At 36.4% G+C, this 15,984-nt stretch overlaps 1 protein-coding gene across 1 annotated transcript in view; it reads left to right on the plus strand.

The window, feature by feature from the left end:
• PLS1 (plastin 1) overlaps positions 1-15,953 on the plus strand; it is a 42,745-nt gene extending 26,792 nt beyond the window's left edge. The window contains exons 7-16 of the mRNA XM_051626686.1: positions 778-943; positions 1,039-1,181; positions 2,701-2,793; positions 3,862-4,057; positions 9,105-9,183; positions 10,334-10,448; positions 11,158-11,291; positions 12,184-12,307; positions 14,179-14,303; positions 14,756-15,953. Coding sequence (XP_051482646.1) covers positions 778-943; positions 1,039-1,181; positions 2,701-2,793; positions 3,862-4,057; positions 9,105-9,183; positions 10,334-10,448; positions 11,158-11,291; positions 12,184-12,307; positions 14,179-14,303; positions 14,756-14,891 — 1,311 coding nt within the window. The 3' untranslated portion in view covers positions 14,892-15,953. The remainder of the gene's footprint in view (positions 1-777; positions 944-1,038; positions 1,182-2,700; positions 2,794-3,861; positions 4,058-9,104; positions 9,184-10,333; positions 10,449-11,157; positions 11,292-12,183; positions 12,308-14,178; positions 14,304-14,755) is intronic.
• The last annotated feature ends 31 nt before the right edge of the window (positions 15,954-15,984 follow it).

Raw genomic sequence — 15,984 nt, forward strand, 5'->3', positions numbered from 1 at the left:
CCCACAGTTGATTGGCAGACTTCATTTCAGGCTGTGACACTGAAGTATGAAAAGTAAAGAAAAATACCATGTTCTAAATCTTCCAAGTGGGTTTTGTAATCTCTGCTTATTTAAAGATGTGTTAGCAAAGATAATACTGCTTGTGTTTATATTCTTTCTAGATAGTTTAAATATAACACAAGAAACTAGAGAGTAAAATTTACAAGAGCTGTCAAGTGGTTTTTTCTTGGAGTATTTAATCTGTGACAATTCTTAGCTCTACCTTCAGTGTCAGGTTATTGAATTGTTATGATTTTGTTATGCTGTCTGTTCAAGTACAGTTGATGAGTTGTTTGTATAAATGTCAGCTTGTTTAAGATCCAAGATGGGATGACAGTGATGTCAGTAGCTTCCTGCACAGGGCAGAACTTCATATGAGCAAGTTTTTCCCCAGGAGCAAGCCCCTGATATTTTGAGCAATATTGTTTCATTTGTGTGTATGTTACTTATGAGTTACAAAAATATTTTGATAAGGCTATTCCTCAACAATCCAAGCTGCTGAAGATGGTCCATGATGCTTTGGTGCATCCTTATTAAACACTGTCAATAAAGTTTTCCATTAAATTTTTATAAGATACACAGTGGTTCACAAAAGCTCTCCCAAATGTCATTTTTGTATTAGGAACAACTGAACTAATGTATAATGTCTTATAACTTCCAAAACTTAAAATATTTAATATTAATAAACTTACTGAGAATTACAACCTCAAACTTGTTAAACAATGATATTCCAAATAGGAAAACCTAAACCTGGCTCTGAACTCAGCATCTGCTATTGGCTGTACAGTTGTCAATATCGGATCACAAGATTTGCAAGAAGGAAAACCTCACTTGGTGTTAGGACTCTTGTGGCAGATCATTAAAGTTGGTCTTTTTGCTGATATTGAGATATCCAGAAATGAAGGTAAGAGTAATGCCAGGCATAGCAATGTCTACAATTTAGAATTAACTTAAATCACAGTAGCAATGATTTCAGCTTTCTTTCAAACTTGCTTTTAGCTCTTATTGCTTTGCTAAATGAAGGGGAAGAACTAGATGAGTTAATGAAGCTTTCCCCAGAAGAGCTCTTGCTTCGCTGGGTGAACTACCATCTGGCCAATGCAAGGTGGCAGAAAATCAGTAACTTCAGCCAAGACATTAAGGTATGTAGTTATTGCTCTGATACTTAATCATAATGGTATTTAAACACAGTATGCATAGAAACATAGAGCCACCTCAGGAGTATTTAGAAGAACAGCAGTCATCTGCTCTCTCAAGCTCTAAGTTCATGCTGAATTTTTCAACACTCAAAGAGCATTATTTTGATCTTTCATATCCTATTTGTTGCTCATACTATGTATTATCACATCACAGTGTAAAACATATCCAGTAAGTTCATATTCAGGGAAGGTCTAAGATTCTGGAGTTATTAGAGTTACTTAGGACAATTCACACTACCTTATTAGTTATTTTGCCTTTTCTGTAATGCCTGTCCATCCTTCCCTGCTTCTGGGTCCGCGGAAACCCATCTTTTCTTCCTTTTGTTGTTTTTAGGAAGAAGTATGTTGCTCTGATACTTAATCACAATGATATTTAAACACACTATGCATAGAAACAAATGAGCCACTGTGACTAGTGGAGTCCCTCAGGGGTCAGTACTGGGACTGGTACTATTCAGTATTTTCATCAACGACCTGGATGAGGGAACAGAGTGTGCCCTCAGCAAGTTTGCTGATGACACTAAACTGGGAGGAGTGGCTGACACACCAGAAGGCTGTGCTGCCATTCAGAGAGACCTAGACAGGCTGGAGAGTTGGGCAGGGAGAAACTTGATGAAATTCAACAAGGGCAAGTGTAGAGTGTTTCATCTGGGGAAGAACAACCCCATGTAATGGTACAGGTTGGGGGCTCACCTGCTGGAGAGCAGTGTAGGAGAAAGGGACCTGGGGGTCCTAGTGGACAGGAGGATGACCATGAGCCAGCAATGTGCCTTTGTAGCCAAGAAGGCCAATGGCATCCTGGGGTGGATTAGAAAGGGTGTGGTTAGTCGGTCAGGGGAGGTTCTCCTTCCCCTCTATTCTGCATTGGTGAGGCTCCATCTGGAATATTGTGTCCAGTTCTGGGTCACTCAGTTCAAGAAGGACAGGGAACTGCTTGAAAGAGTCCAGCACAGAGCCACAAAGATGATTAAGGGAGTGGAACATCTCCCTTACGAGGAAAGGCTGAGGGAGCTGGGTCTCTTTAGCTTGGAGAAGAAGAGACTGAGGAGCAATCTCATCAATGTTTACAAATATGTTAAAGGTGAGTGTCAGGAGGATGGAGTCAGGCTTTTTTCAGTGATGTCCAGTGATAGGACAAGGGGCAGTGGGTGCAAACTGGAACATAGGAGGTTCCATGTAAACATCAGAAAAAACTTCTTTACTGTGAGGGTGACAGAGCCCTGGAACAGGCTGCCCAGAGAGGTTGTGGAGTCTCCTTTGCTGGAGACATTCAAAACCCGCCTGGACACGTTCCTGTGTGATGTGCTCTAGGTGATCCTGCTCTGGGGGGGTTGGACTAGATGATCTTTCGAGGTCCCTTCCAACCCCTAAGACTCTGTGATTCTGTGTAAAGGGCTACGAAAGGCTACATGCTTGTTGTTTTGTTGGGTTTTTTTAATTATTATTACTCTGCTTAATTTAGGATTCAAGAGCATACTACCATCTGTTAAATCAGATTGCACCGAAAGGAGATGTTGATGAATTGTCCATTAATATTGACTTTTCAGGATTTCATGTAAGTATCCAGAAACACAAAAATAGACTGGAATTATCTGAGACCTCTGTGTATGTATCTAACATCCTGGTTACGAGGCTGTCTCAGAGACCCATTTTGTTTTGTAATGCATACAGTAGTTCAGATTCCTCAGTGTCACAAAAGCTTAAATGGGTAAACACTTGAGTAAAGTACCAGGGTGCTGCTAAAACAGGACAATGCAACCTGCAGTCTAAAACTGCTGTGCTTTACTTGGAGTGGTGTCTAACTGTTTTTTATATTGGTTTGGGTTCTCCAACATGAATATTGCAACATCCTGCTTCAGTTAATTATTCCTTGTAATTTTCTACCATTCATATGGTCATGTTCTGTAATGGGTTATAAACCAGTATCAATAACATGTAACAACTTGTTCTAGAGCAAGCTTCTAGTTGAGTGTATCAATGCTGAATTACTGACTGTTACTAAATTCTAACAGTTCAATTACTAAATAATTTTCTTATAAATAGTAACTCTCAGTGCCGTGAGGAACAGAGGCAAAAAGTATATGCTACATGGTTTTGAAGACTGATTTATGTAGATTAATACTAAGGCAGAATAAACCAAATAGCAGACAGGTTACTGACTTAAGATGATTCAGAGGCACAAATCTGAAAAAGAAAGCGAGGTAGCACATTATCATATTCTGAAACATTCATTCTCTGGGGTTTTGGGCATCATCTAATTATTATGCTTGAGAATACCACTTAAAAGTAGGGATGGTGAACCTACCGCATGTGTAGCAGAATGTGCAGAAAGGGAATCAACAGTCTAAAACCAGAAATAAAACCACTACACCTCTGGCTGCTATTCCTGTGGCTGTGATTCATGGGGAATGCTGTGCAGGCAGCTGCCAAAGCAAAGGACTGAGAGGAAGTCAAAGGAAGATGGAAAGAGGGGGAATTGTTATGGGCTGTAAGAGCTAGCTCAGGCATTGGGGGGAATGAAGGAGAGACTAGCATGGGTCACTTAGAGATATGCTAAGCAGAAGATTCTGTGAAGAATTAAAGTATGCTTGTATTTATTCCAACATTTATTTTTTTCTTTCAGGATAAAAATGACTTGAGAAGGGCTGAATACATGCTCCAACAAGCAGATAAATTGGGCTGCAGACAGTTTGTAACTCCAGCTGATGTGGTTGCAGGCAACCCTAAGCTAAATTTGGCTTTTGTTGCAAATCTCTTTAACACGTATCCAGCCCTACACAAGCCTGAGAATTCATCGTACGATCTCAATTTATTAGAAGGTACTCGACTTGCTAAGCATACAGGAGAAAATACTATTATTGATTTTTATTTAAGTGTTCCTTCTAGGCTGTGATACAGGATCCCTGTGTGATGGTGCCCATGTTAATGCCAGCATACAGAGCTTTCTCACTAACTTTCAATACAAACCTGTAGTACAAGTCCCTGTTACTGTGAATATTGTTCATTTATGTTAGCCTGACCAAAAGTTATTAATGAATAACCTTCTACCATTCATTTGCAGGAGCAAAAACTCTACTCCCAGTTACCTGTGCTTTCCATACTGTTTATATTTTAGCTGATGCACAAATTCTAGCTTTCCTTAATTTTCAGTGCTATACTATGCTACTATTTTTACAGTAATTTTCACATTATGTTTATATATAAATGTATCTGTGTGTATGTGTATTAGTTTGTTGCCTTTTAAAACAGGAAACTTTTTTTTTTAAAAAAAAAGACTTATAAACTACCAACCTCTAGTAATCTATTGCATCAGCAACCTATATAGATTCTAGCATATTGGCAAGTTTGGACTTGAACTGTACAGTTCAGATCCCTGATGCTAGAGATGAAGGGATAATTGGTAGCAACCTTTAGCTGTTACCCTTTCTGTGGACCAGCTAATACAGGATAATGAAATGGCTCCTGCCAGTGTATTTCAGTTGTTCACTGATCTCAAAGGAATGGTGAGAATCAGGGGTGCTGCACTCGGGAGAATCATCAGCAATGTTCACACATTCCTCTGCACTGCCTACTCCTGCCCTCCTCTTACTGTTCTATCAGGTTTCCTTTCCATCTAGGTGAGTCCATTTTCCTTTCCTCCTCTTTTCATAATTTGTCTGCTCTGCTGCATCCCTATGTCACAAATCTTGTAGCCCTCAGAGCACTCCTGTTTCAGGCTTCCTACTCTTCTAGTTTCAGCTGGGCACCAGCTATGGTAGAAATATCAAGCTGTTGTAGAATTATCAGAGTACAGGAGGCAGTCTTCCCTTTTCAGCTGTGATATCCCTAGTCTCTGCAGTCCCTGCTGTCCTTGACAAATGATTGAAGGAAAGGCCTGCTCTTCCTCTCCTGCAATTTTGTTTGAAATGCTCTTGGAAATGTATACAGGAGCCGTGTTGAGTTGGTATATGTTCAGTTCAGCTTCTCTGTTCTGAATGTAAAGTTGCAGGTGGGATTCAATACTTAAAACATGGTCAAATTTAGAAGAAGAATTTTCATTGGCACAGAAAAATAAAGCTGAACTACTTTCTGAACTTGCCTAAAACATTTAGATGAGACCAAAGTCTCAGCTAAAACAGTAAAAAGTTGCAATCACCTGAATGCTAGATTACTATTATGTAATGATTAATACTGGCCAAATTTAACTTAGTGTTTATAGTATATTTTAGAGATGCATAATCATGCCAATGTTATCTGTTCAAAGGCAAGTAGATTACTCTCCTTTGCCCCCAGATAATCTCCTGTGGTGTCATGTAGATCTAAACCATCAAAATAGTTCTTTCAGCCAAAAGACAATGTTATTCATGTTTTTCTGTTATTTGTTTTTTTTTTTTCCAATAAAATCCTGTGTTTTTTCTGCTGTTTTCTCAAGGTAGTGATATAAAATAGAAGACATTAATTTCTTTATAGTTTCATCGTAGATTGTTGAAATCTGACTCAATTTATAATGCTTTCCTATTTTGCTTCATGAAATCCAGATTTGACCCCTCCTAATGTAGGTACTGTATTTAGTACTTTTCTGTACTCCATAAAAGTGTTAATTCTGCAGCTTTCTTTTTTTTTTCCTAGTTTTTTTAATAATCTCTGTCCTTTTCTGGTTGATTTTTGTGTTACTCTTGTGAGGTTTTTTATTGCTTTAATATGCCGTCATAAGTAGAAGAGAATTTAAAAAAAAACCCCAGGTTTAACGTGTATAAAATGAGGGCAGGACTTGCAGTAAGTCAAATGCTATATAGTTCTTTCTGTGGGTTCCACCAGTAGGGAATTTCCATGAACCAAGATGTGAAGCTCTAGGCATGTGTGGGTGAGTAGAACTTTGTGAAAATCTCCAATTCCCTGCATATGTTCCATCTTTTCAATGACTGTTCCACCTAGAGAGTATGATGTGGCTGTTCTTTTTGGTTTAAGACAACAAACAACTGTGTGCATAAATTGACATCTGCTCTGACAGTGCATAACAAGTGTGCACTTGTATATGGAGAGCATATCCCTCAGCTATACTGACAGCAAAGCGAATGTTTGGAGTTACGTGGGGTTGGAGGGGGGAGTCCTGACCCCAGTCAGTGGACGGCCTTTAACTGTGTGTTGCTGCAGCTCTAAGGAACCTCTCACTTGTAGGGAAGGCAGCAGAGTAAGTCCAAGTCATACAGAAAGCTGAGTCCTTGGGATGCAGAGGAGAGATTGTTGTCCCCCTACATTTTCTCCAGTGTAGATTGCTCTGCTGAGGTAGCTTAGTCGACCGGCACGAGAGGGCTAACTTCTCCCACTCAGGCCATCTGAACTTAGGGTGCAAATTCCATCTGTTGTCTTTCAGAGAGAACTGTAGGTATTTGGAGCCCTTCGTATTCTTGATCCTATCTCTATGGCTACTCCTCATGCAGTTCCATAGTATATGATCTCAAAGAAGGAGATGGCAATAAATGAAAAGGATGCTACCAAATTTGCTCCTTTCTCTTTTGTGTAGCTCTGCCCCCTTTCTGCAGTTTTCCAATGATTTTGGCTATCTGCTGCACCACTCAGCAGAAGATGTGCTCCTGATAGGATTACAAGGTATACTTTGAATAAAAGAACAGAGAGAAAAAATTGGTCAGCTCTCAGCCATCTGGAAAACTTAGGAACACTTATGTGTTGCATGACAAAGGGATTTGTTTAGAGTGGCATATTAAATATGTTGTGTGTAGTTCCTGGATTCCCACTATCCAAAAGGGTGCTGCCCAACTTGCATGCTCTTGCTCTTGCTTGGCTGCTTTGGATTCTTTCAAAAGTGTTAAGCATGCATTTTAAAATTCTCAATCTGATTGCAGTTGCTGAGTATCTGTTTTTGTAGCTATGCTTTGTTTAGAAAGAGTTCATGAAGTAATTTTGTTACTGTCTTTGCAATGGACAAGTGTTCCTAAAAGCAATTTGCAGTCAGTATTTTAGGTATTGCAAGCCAACTTGAAGTTCAGTAAGCCTAAAAACTTCAAAAAATAAAGAGCAAAAGGGGCTTGCTTCAAAATACTATAACCTCATAATAATACTAAATATAAATAACTCAATAATATTAAATTACATATCATGCTTGTATTTTGTTTCTGTCTTCTTTATGGGAGAACACTGATGTTTTTAATAACTTAGTCGTAAAATGTGATTCTTGGTCTTTTAAATTTTGTTGTGCAAAGAAATACATGAAACAAATCTGACAGCCTGAAGACCTTGCAGGATAGTATTTTTCATTGTTTCATCATATATTCATCAGTGACTGGTAATTTCTACAAGTAAATCTTTGAAATGAATACTAATTTGAATTGCATATGAAAGCTCATGATTTAAAAAGAAATTATATCAGTGGGATTAATATAAACTATTTCATAATAATTGGAAAGGGAAGGAACTGGTAAGCTGGCTGAAACTTTTAAAATAAATCTTATTCTATTGGAAAAGTGTCAATTAGAGCTGAAATTTCTTATTTTTAATATATTTTCAAGTCCAGCGCTTTTTCTATAAAAGGGGAAGAGACCTAGATTAAAATTGTAACCTTTATCTAAAAATCAGTGTCATAGGTCTATTAAATGGAAAAATAATATTCAGGAGGTTTTCTTTCTATTCTAATGATAAATACATGTTTATACAGTAGCTTCATTTTGCAGAAACATTCATTGTTCTGTAGTCAACACAGAACTGCAGTACTGAATGAGGCAGTTTTCATGCTACATAAACCTCAGTAGACAAACTTGGTACCATTATCCTCTAAGGAAAAGACAAAGCAAAAATCTTGCTCATATTTTTGTGTTTGAGGCCTGAGAGAATCTGTTCTTTCACTGTTTGGGGAGGTTTTCTCCCTCTTCAATGTCCTGTTTTCTTAACTGTGGATTATCAGCCCAGTGGAATAAAGTTATAAGGTTATTCCAAGCTCACATATTTGGGCTAAGTATTTTCTTTAATGCTCTTTTTGATGTAAAACAGCTTATGCAGCACTGGTTCACATACAGTAGGTCACAGATAGCATTGCTGAAATGTAGGTAGTGTTGTGTGTAGAAAATTAATGTCTAATAATTACAAACTGTAAATTTATATAGAGAGTGTTTAGGGGAACCCATGATTACAACAGATAAAAACAGTCTAGGTCAGGAAAGTGAAGCATGCTTGTACTTTTTCTTACTGAATTTTTGGCATTTCTCATGAGCAGAGTTGCTAGTTAAAACTGCCAGAGTAACTAGTTCTCTTGGCAGTGTCAGTAGCTTCACAAATGTAAGAAATCCAGTACTGCCTTGCTAAGTCTCCAGTGCTAAAACCTAAAAAGGGGAGGTCTGTTGCTCTGGGGAGGATCTTCACAAATTAGTACTGGGAACTTGTGTGGAGAGAAGTGGAGCTGTAGTTTCCGGAGTGTGAGGTAATTACAGTACGTACGTTAGTACTAACTCTTATTAAAATAATGCCATCTCAAGTTGAACTTAAGATACCGTTGATTGCCATTTCCACTGGTTCTGGCTTTAGGAAGTTATTATTAATCATCACTATTTTCTCCATTATAAATAAATTAAAACATAGCCAACAAACTGTTTCTGTGTTTTATCAAATTGTATTTACAAAGACAAATGTAGTGTAATAGTACTCCATGTACTTCTCTGACCTTGTGCCCAGAACTCAGGGACTCTGAGTTTGATAGGATTACCTTGACTTATTCTTCAGTAGAGAACCTGCCAGGGGGAATGACTGAACTTTTTTTTTTTTTTTTTTTAATGTAGGGGGTGGGACATGCGAGTCACTTAAACATCACTTGTTAATTATGTGGCTTACTAAATTATTTCTCCAGTAACTTACATAGAATTATATTTGTCACCATAGGAGAAAGTAATGAAGAAAGGACTTTCAGAAACTGGATGAATTCACTGGGTGTAAGCCCATATGTTAATCATTTATATAGGTAAGGCTTTCTTTAAAAAAACAATTTTATTTCCCTTGCGTGATAGGGGAAGAAGGGAAGAAGAAAGGTAGGTTGTATTTCTACTAGAACAGAGATTTCTAGGTTTCCACACAGTGTGATAGGAATTTCAAAACCGATCTGTAGAACTGCATTAAGCAGTATCTGACTAAGATAATTCTATTCATTATTTAGAAAAAATAGAAAACCTAGTAAGTTTGCATGTGCATCTCTCACTCGTACTTTGAATTACATTTTTTAAGAAGTGGAGATAATTAAGTTTTATAATGCATTATTTTTCTTTTTCTCTTATGGCAGCTGAAATTGCATCAAACCCATTATTTAAATAGTAATATAATTCTAAACTGTAAGAGAGGATAGATGCCTTCTGAGTAGACTGTAAGAATCCATGTAGTGTAGTGTTCCCTCAAATAAAGGGCTTTAGCCCTTAGTGATGATTCTAATGACTTTCAAATTGTACCAGCAGTTGATTCAAATCCTGTCAATAAAGGATGGGATGTAGGTAGCAACTGGGAACATCTGCTTGCCTGTATACTTGCTATTAGATTTCATTGTTTCTGGTTTATGAGCTCTGGTAAAGTGATACCATCTGTAGCTAGCTTGATGTAGGTAATTCAGTTTAGCAAATATCTGAAAGGGATTTTTAGAAAGGCCATTTATAATGGGAATATAATACTTTTCCTAATATTCTTTTTTTCACAAGGTAAGTATGTTAGTTTTTATTATTCTTTAGCAAAGCATATCTGTAGGTGCAGATAAAGGATGTGTATTTAACATTATGGAAACCTTGTCACTGGAGAAACTAAAATTAAGTCAATAAATGAAAACTCTTTAGATGTTTTATCTATGCCTGCCTTATAAAAAATATTTAAATAGTTGCTAAAACCAGTGGCTGTGCTTACTTCACTGAGATTTGTGAAAATTATGAAATTAAATATACAATTCATGTTGTTAATCAAATAAATCAATCAATTGGGTAAAGGTCAGTTTCTTCACAAAATTACTAACATTTTTTTTGTGTGAATAGCATTTTTCAGCAACTTAATTACACTTGGAGAAGTCTCAAATAATTAATATTGTCATTGTGAGTATGAGCTTTTGTACTAAAAACCATTGTTTTACTCTGGTTTAGTGATCTCTCTGATGCTTTAATCATCTTTCAATTGTATGATATGACTCGTGTGCCAGTTGACTGGAGCCACGTCAACAAACCTCCTTACCCACTGCTTGGTGGAAATATGAAAAAGGTGGGTAGAAATTGTCTTTCAGTTCACTGTCACTGTCTCCCATTGTGCTGCTTGTAGTAACTTGGGTTATCTAGATACGTGTGCTACTGAGACAGTCATGGGGAAAAAGAAAAGGAAAAAGTATCTTCCAGCTATTATCCCAAGTGATATATAAATAGCAGTTAGAGCAGTTTCTAAATCTGTACATCTTTGGCAATATTTAATTTAGGGTCTAATTAAGGTATATAAGTGAAAATTTCAGGCCTGATGCAGCTGTCATTGCCTGATGCTCTGACAGGTGTTCCCTCACAGAGCAGTTTTGTATGCTGCCAGCAGAATTTGTGCAAGAGTTGCAGAATCCAAGCTTTCAGTTAATTCTGTGATCATTATGAAGCCAGATATAGAGAGGAAAAAAAATAGTTTTTTAAGAAGAATACATTTTTTTTCTAAATTCAGTTTCTGTGTAAGCATATATGAATTAATTTGTTTTAGCAAACCTGGTTTTCTCAAGTGTGAAAAAAGATTGTCATTGGAATCTTGCACATGTGCATTTATAGTAAAAATCGTGTTATTTTAATCACAGCATAGAAAGGCTAGAATGTTTTCTCCAGCTCCAGATCTCGCCATATGTAACAGTAAGCCAAAGTAATTCAAAATACACATAGATTATGTCTGTATATTTAAAAATATTAAGGTCTCTTAATTATTTGCACACAACATTTATTTTTAGATTGAGAATTGCAATTATGCAGTAGAACTCGGGAAGACAAAAGCCAAATTCTCACTGGTTGGTATTGCTGGACACGACCTAAATGAGGGTAATCCAACTCTGACCTTGGCTTTGGTGTGGCAGCTGATGAGAAGGTAAACTAGGCACAGTATGCCATAGATGTGGATATATGTCTGTGCATACGTCTCTATATTAAGGTAAATTAAAGCTAATGTTCAGCTCACCTAACAGGTATGTTAGCAAGTCACCTCTAAATAACTCTCTTATCTAGGATGAAACTTCATGTGTTGTTTTTTTTTTTGTAGTTTTATATACTGTGTAGTGATTGAAACCACAATAGTCTGTGTACACATTCATTTACAGAGACAATTAAAACCTTGTCTATTAAAAAGTAATTAAAATTATAAACCCTGCAGGAAGTAAAAAGAGCAGAACTTCATGTGGATTCCATGTACCTTTCCATAAGCAGAGAATAATTTAAATATCTGAAATCAAAAAGATAGATAAATAGGAAGACATGATGTATGCTATAGAAGTAAAAATGGGAAGTAATTTTTAGGCTCTAACAGGTGCAGTAATACAACTATCATAAAATGAAAACTTTGTTAGTGCAGTCACCAGGAACAAAATATATTATACATTGACGTAATTTACTTCATTGCAAATACGTCCCACAAGTTAATTTTCTTACACTCAATGTTTTTGATTATCAGACTGTTGCAACTCATAGGTGGTAGGGAGCCATTTAAGCTTATATAGTAAAATTAGTTATGATGTGCTGAGTAAAACAATTATATGAAGTAGACATAACAGTGAATATTACAAGTTTTGGTGTTACTTTATTATTGCAACAACCAAAAAAGTAATTTAAATTACTATATTATTCTTACGGTAAGGGTACCTTATCAAGATGAATACTTGGCATTGTTACTGTGCTGAGGTAATACTTTACTTTTGCTTGTAGCTTTGTAGTGTTTGCAGAGTTGAGTTCTACTACTCACTTTAAGACTCTTACTTGCTTTCAAGGTATACTTTGAACGTACTATCAGACCTTGGAGAGGGGGAAAAAGTAAATGATGAAATTATTATTAAGTGGGTGAATCGGACACTTGCAACAGCAAATAAGAAAACTTCAATCACAAGTTTCAAGGTAACTGAATTAATTTGCTTTTCTTCTTTCCACATAAAATAAGATCTGGGGTTTTTAACCTGATCTGGTAACAATTTGGCTCTAACAGTGGCTCTCCTATCAGCTAGCATACTTGGATAAAGAAATATGTTTGACAGTCTGTGAAGTATTTTACAAGTCTATTAGTTAGAAACAAAATAATTATAATTGCTGCTGTAAGATTTAAAACAAATCAAAACCCCAACAGCAACAAAAAAGAGGCCAAACTTCCCAAGGGGCTTCTGTCAGAAGCTAGAAACGTTTGGGCATGGCACGTTACATGGCACGCTCAAACTTGTACAAACATGAAGAACAATTTTGGAAATACTGGGGAGGGGGTAAATTGCCATTTTTAATAATAGCTGGTCAAAAAGATGTACTCATGTCCAACATAGCCAGGAGAGGGGGCAAAAGTTAACCAGTGACATCTTTTGTCTGCACTGGCACTGCTGATGCAGACCTGTACAAAGCAGGAACTTGCCACGTTCAGCAAATATGAACAAAGCACCAAAGGAGCTTTCCCTTCACATTTTTAGTGTCAAATATGAAAGAAGTCATATGTATGTCAGGTGTGTCATGCCGTTTGATTCTCATTCTTTAGAAATGGTACATTAATAATTGCCCTTGCAAATCAATAGAATATACTTATACAGGTTCATTTTATACTCTCCAACAGTTATGTCTGTGGTTCACAACAGGAGCATTAGAACCTAGCAAGTTAAATATCTGAGAGCTCACTGTTATGAAATTGCATTAGGCAAAAGGTAATATAAAATAATTTTATAGAGCAAAATATTTAGTATAGGCCATTGTCTTAAATGGTATTGCTGCTTCTCTTATTTCTACATAAATTGTAATAATGCTGGTATAATAAGTTGAAAGTACAAAGAAATTCTGCTTTCGGTATGCCTGTGGTTTTGGGGGGGCATTGTGTTTTTAGGGTAATTCAAGTAATAGTAGATTAATAAAAATAAGGAGCTATTGATGTAAAGTGACATTATTCAGCATACCTTTTTTACTACTGATTTTTCCAACATTCACATATATTTCACAGTTTGAATTTTTGTCTGTATGCTAAGGTTACTGCAGCAAGCAGACTGGATAGCAGAGCAAGTAGAGGTCCCTGACATTTATTGAGGACTGTGAAAGCAAAGTTCTATTGAACTACCTTTAGTTCAAAAAATAATCACGATAGAGGTGTGGTTTTTGGCTTACAGTCCTGGGGAGATATTTTGAGAGGTTCAATGTCTTCAAGAAGATTTATGGTACCATTTAAAAATGTATAATGTGGTGGCCCTATGGTTTGACATTGTGAGCTGCTTATCCACCCTAACAGTTGGGAAGAAGTAATTGGAGTAATAGCAGTTGCCGTTTTAAGAACGGAAGGAAACATGTCTGTGTATTAAATACAAAACACAGACTGCTTGTACTAGCTCAGAATACCATCTGAGTTGAAAAATTATAAAGTGAGCCATAAACTACTGCAGAAAATAGTTCCATTACAAGACAAGGAAAAAAATACAAGTAGTTGGGAAATGTAAATACCTTTTTGTTGTCTTTAAAGTCTGATCCTTAGACTTCTTTCAAAGCTCCCTCCCTTCCTTAGGGGAGTTTCATGACATCTATTTAAACCATCAGTGTAATAATATCAACACTGATTGTGAACCTTAACATTTTGATTGCAGAAAATAACATTTGACCTCATAATGGAGGGGAGAAACTTTCATGCAATTAACAAAATGTGCTGCTATCTTTCAATAGGGATGTAAGATGTGTGTAAGGGATTTTTGCATTGTGAAAACAGAATAATAAAATATTCCTTATACTCATCTTTCAAGTCTTGTCTTTTTTAGGACAAATCAATCAGCACTAGTTTACCTGTCCTAGATTTAATAGATGCCATTGCACCAAAAGCAGTTAGTCCAGAAATGGTCAAGAGAGAAGATCTTTCTTATGAAGACAAATTAAATAATGCTAAGTAAGTTTAAAATGCATGCTTTGTGTTTTCCTAATGTGCAGGAAATGTGTGAATTGATTGTGTAATGAATGATTTACTGATTGTTTTAAGATTACACTGATATTAATTTGTTTCAAATGTAGTATATATTATAAATTCTTAAATTCTAGAGCTGTTTTTTCTAACATATATACATTCTGAACTCAAATTCACAGCTCATATGACCTATCACCACGGCCCTATAACTGGTTTGTTAATAGCCTGAGATAACTCATCTTGGTTTTGACAAAACATTATTTAATAACCAGTAGCAGAACATCTACCCCTACAATTGCTAATACATGCTTCCTTCACAATCATCTCCACTCTGTTAGTAGCTAAGTACTGACTGAACCAGTGTTTCTTCTTGTTGATATTGGCACTCCAGTAGATGCAAGGACAGTAACAGTATTTATCTCCTCTTGTTTTCCAAGGTATGCCATTTCAGTTGCTCGAAAAATAGGAGCTCGTATATATGCTCTCCCAGATGATCTTGTTGAAGTGAAGCCAAAAATGGTGATGACAGTGTTTGCATGTTTGATGGGACGAGGACTGAACAAAATAAAATAATGAGGACCTGTAATACAACTTCCTGCCACATTAAGCACGATGAATGCCTCACAGTTTACAGAATTCGGAAGCTTAGTATGAAAAGAGGACATTTGAATGCACAAATACACCTGTTAAATACATTTTGATGTGTTTATATAAGTTAAAATTCTATTCATTTTCTTTAGACATGGATTATTTATGGGTAGGATAGTATTCAGAACATATTCATTACCAAATGAACATCACAGATTTGTATTGCTTTAAGAAAAACCCCACACCATGTTAATCAAGCATTGTTTGTATTTGTTTCCTTAGCACTTTACGCATCTGCATACGTTTGCATATGTTATTTCAGGACCTATTGTAAAACAGTGGTTCATTTTTGTGGATGTTATATGTAGTCATACAAGACTCAAGGTGCATTCCACTCCTCATCTCTTGTTACTTTTAATCTGCACAGAAATTACCATCCTTGCCTTAGTCTTTGAGAGCCTAATTCCTGTTGAAGCCAATGAGAGTCTTATAATTGACTTCAGTGAGACCAAGTGAAGGCCTGTGGTGATAATGACTGGAAACTAATTAATATTGATAAAGCTGATGAAACCTTTATGGGAGAGTAATCTTTAAAAATATGTAGTAGTTCTGTTACTGAGCAGGAACTTCTATAGTCTGTGTCTTAAGAAAAAACAGCAAATAGTGAGCAGAAATGTAATCATGTTGTAAGTTAGGTTTGCCTGTGCAGTAGCTTTTGCAGTTGCATACTCATATTTTTTTAATTTTTCATATTTTTTTCCTAGAATATTATGTAAGAAAATAAAGAGTTGGCTAGTCCAGGCAGGGTTTTGCATTTCCTAATAGATTCTTTGATTTTCCTCAAGTGTATATAATGTGTGCAGAGGTTTTGTCTACAAAGACTGGTGTATTGTCTGGATGAGATGAAGTCCATAATTTTCTTAAAGTATTCTCCTTTCTCTGCAGCTGTAAATGTTAAGCTAAGGTTCTGGAGCTGGATGTTTATTAAAGTTGTTAGCAGATGCCAAACAGTAAGAAAGAAGAAAACTAAATAAAAATTAAATCCTGTTGGGTTGGTTTTTTTCCAAGTATGAAACAA

This window comes from Apus apus, chromosome 8, assembly GCF_020740795.1.
Source record: "Apus apus isolate bApuApu2 chromosome 8, bApuApu2.pri.cur, whole genome shotgun sequence".
Classification (NCBI taxonomy): domain Eukaryota; kingdom Metazoa; phylum Chordata; class Aves; order Apodiformes; family Apodidae; genus Apus; species Apus apus.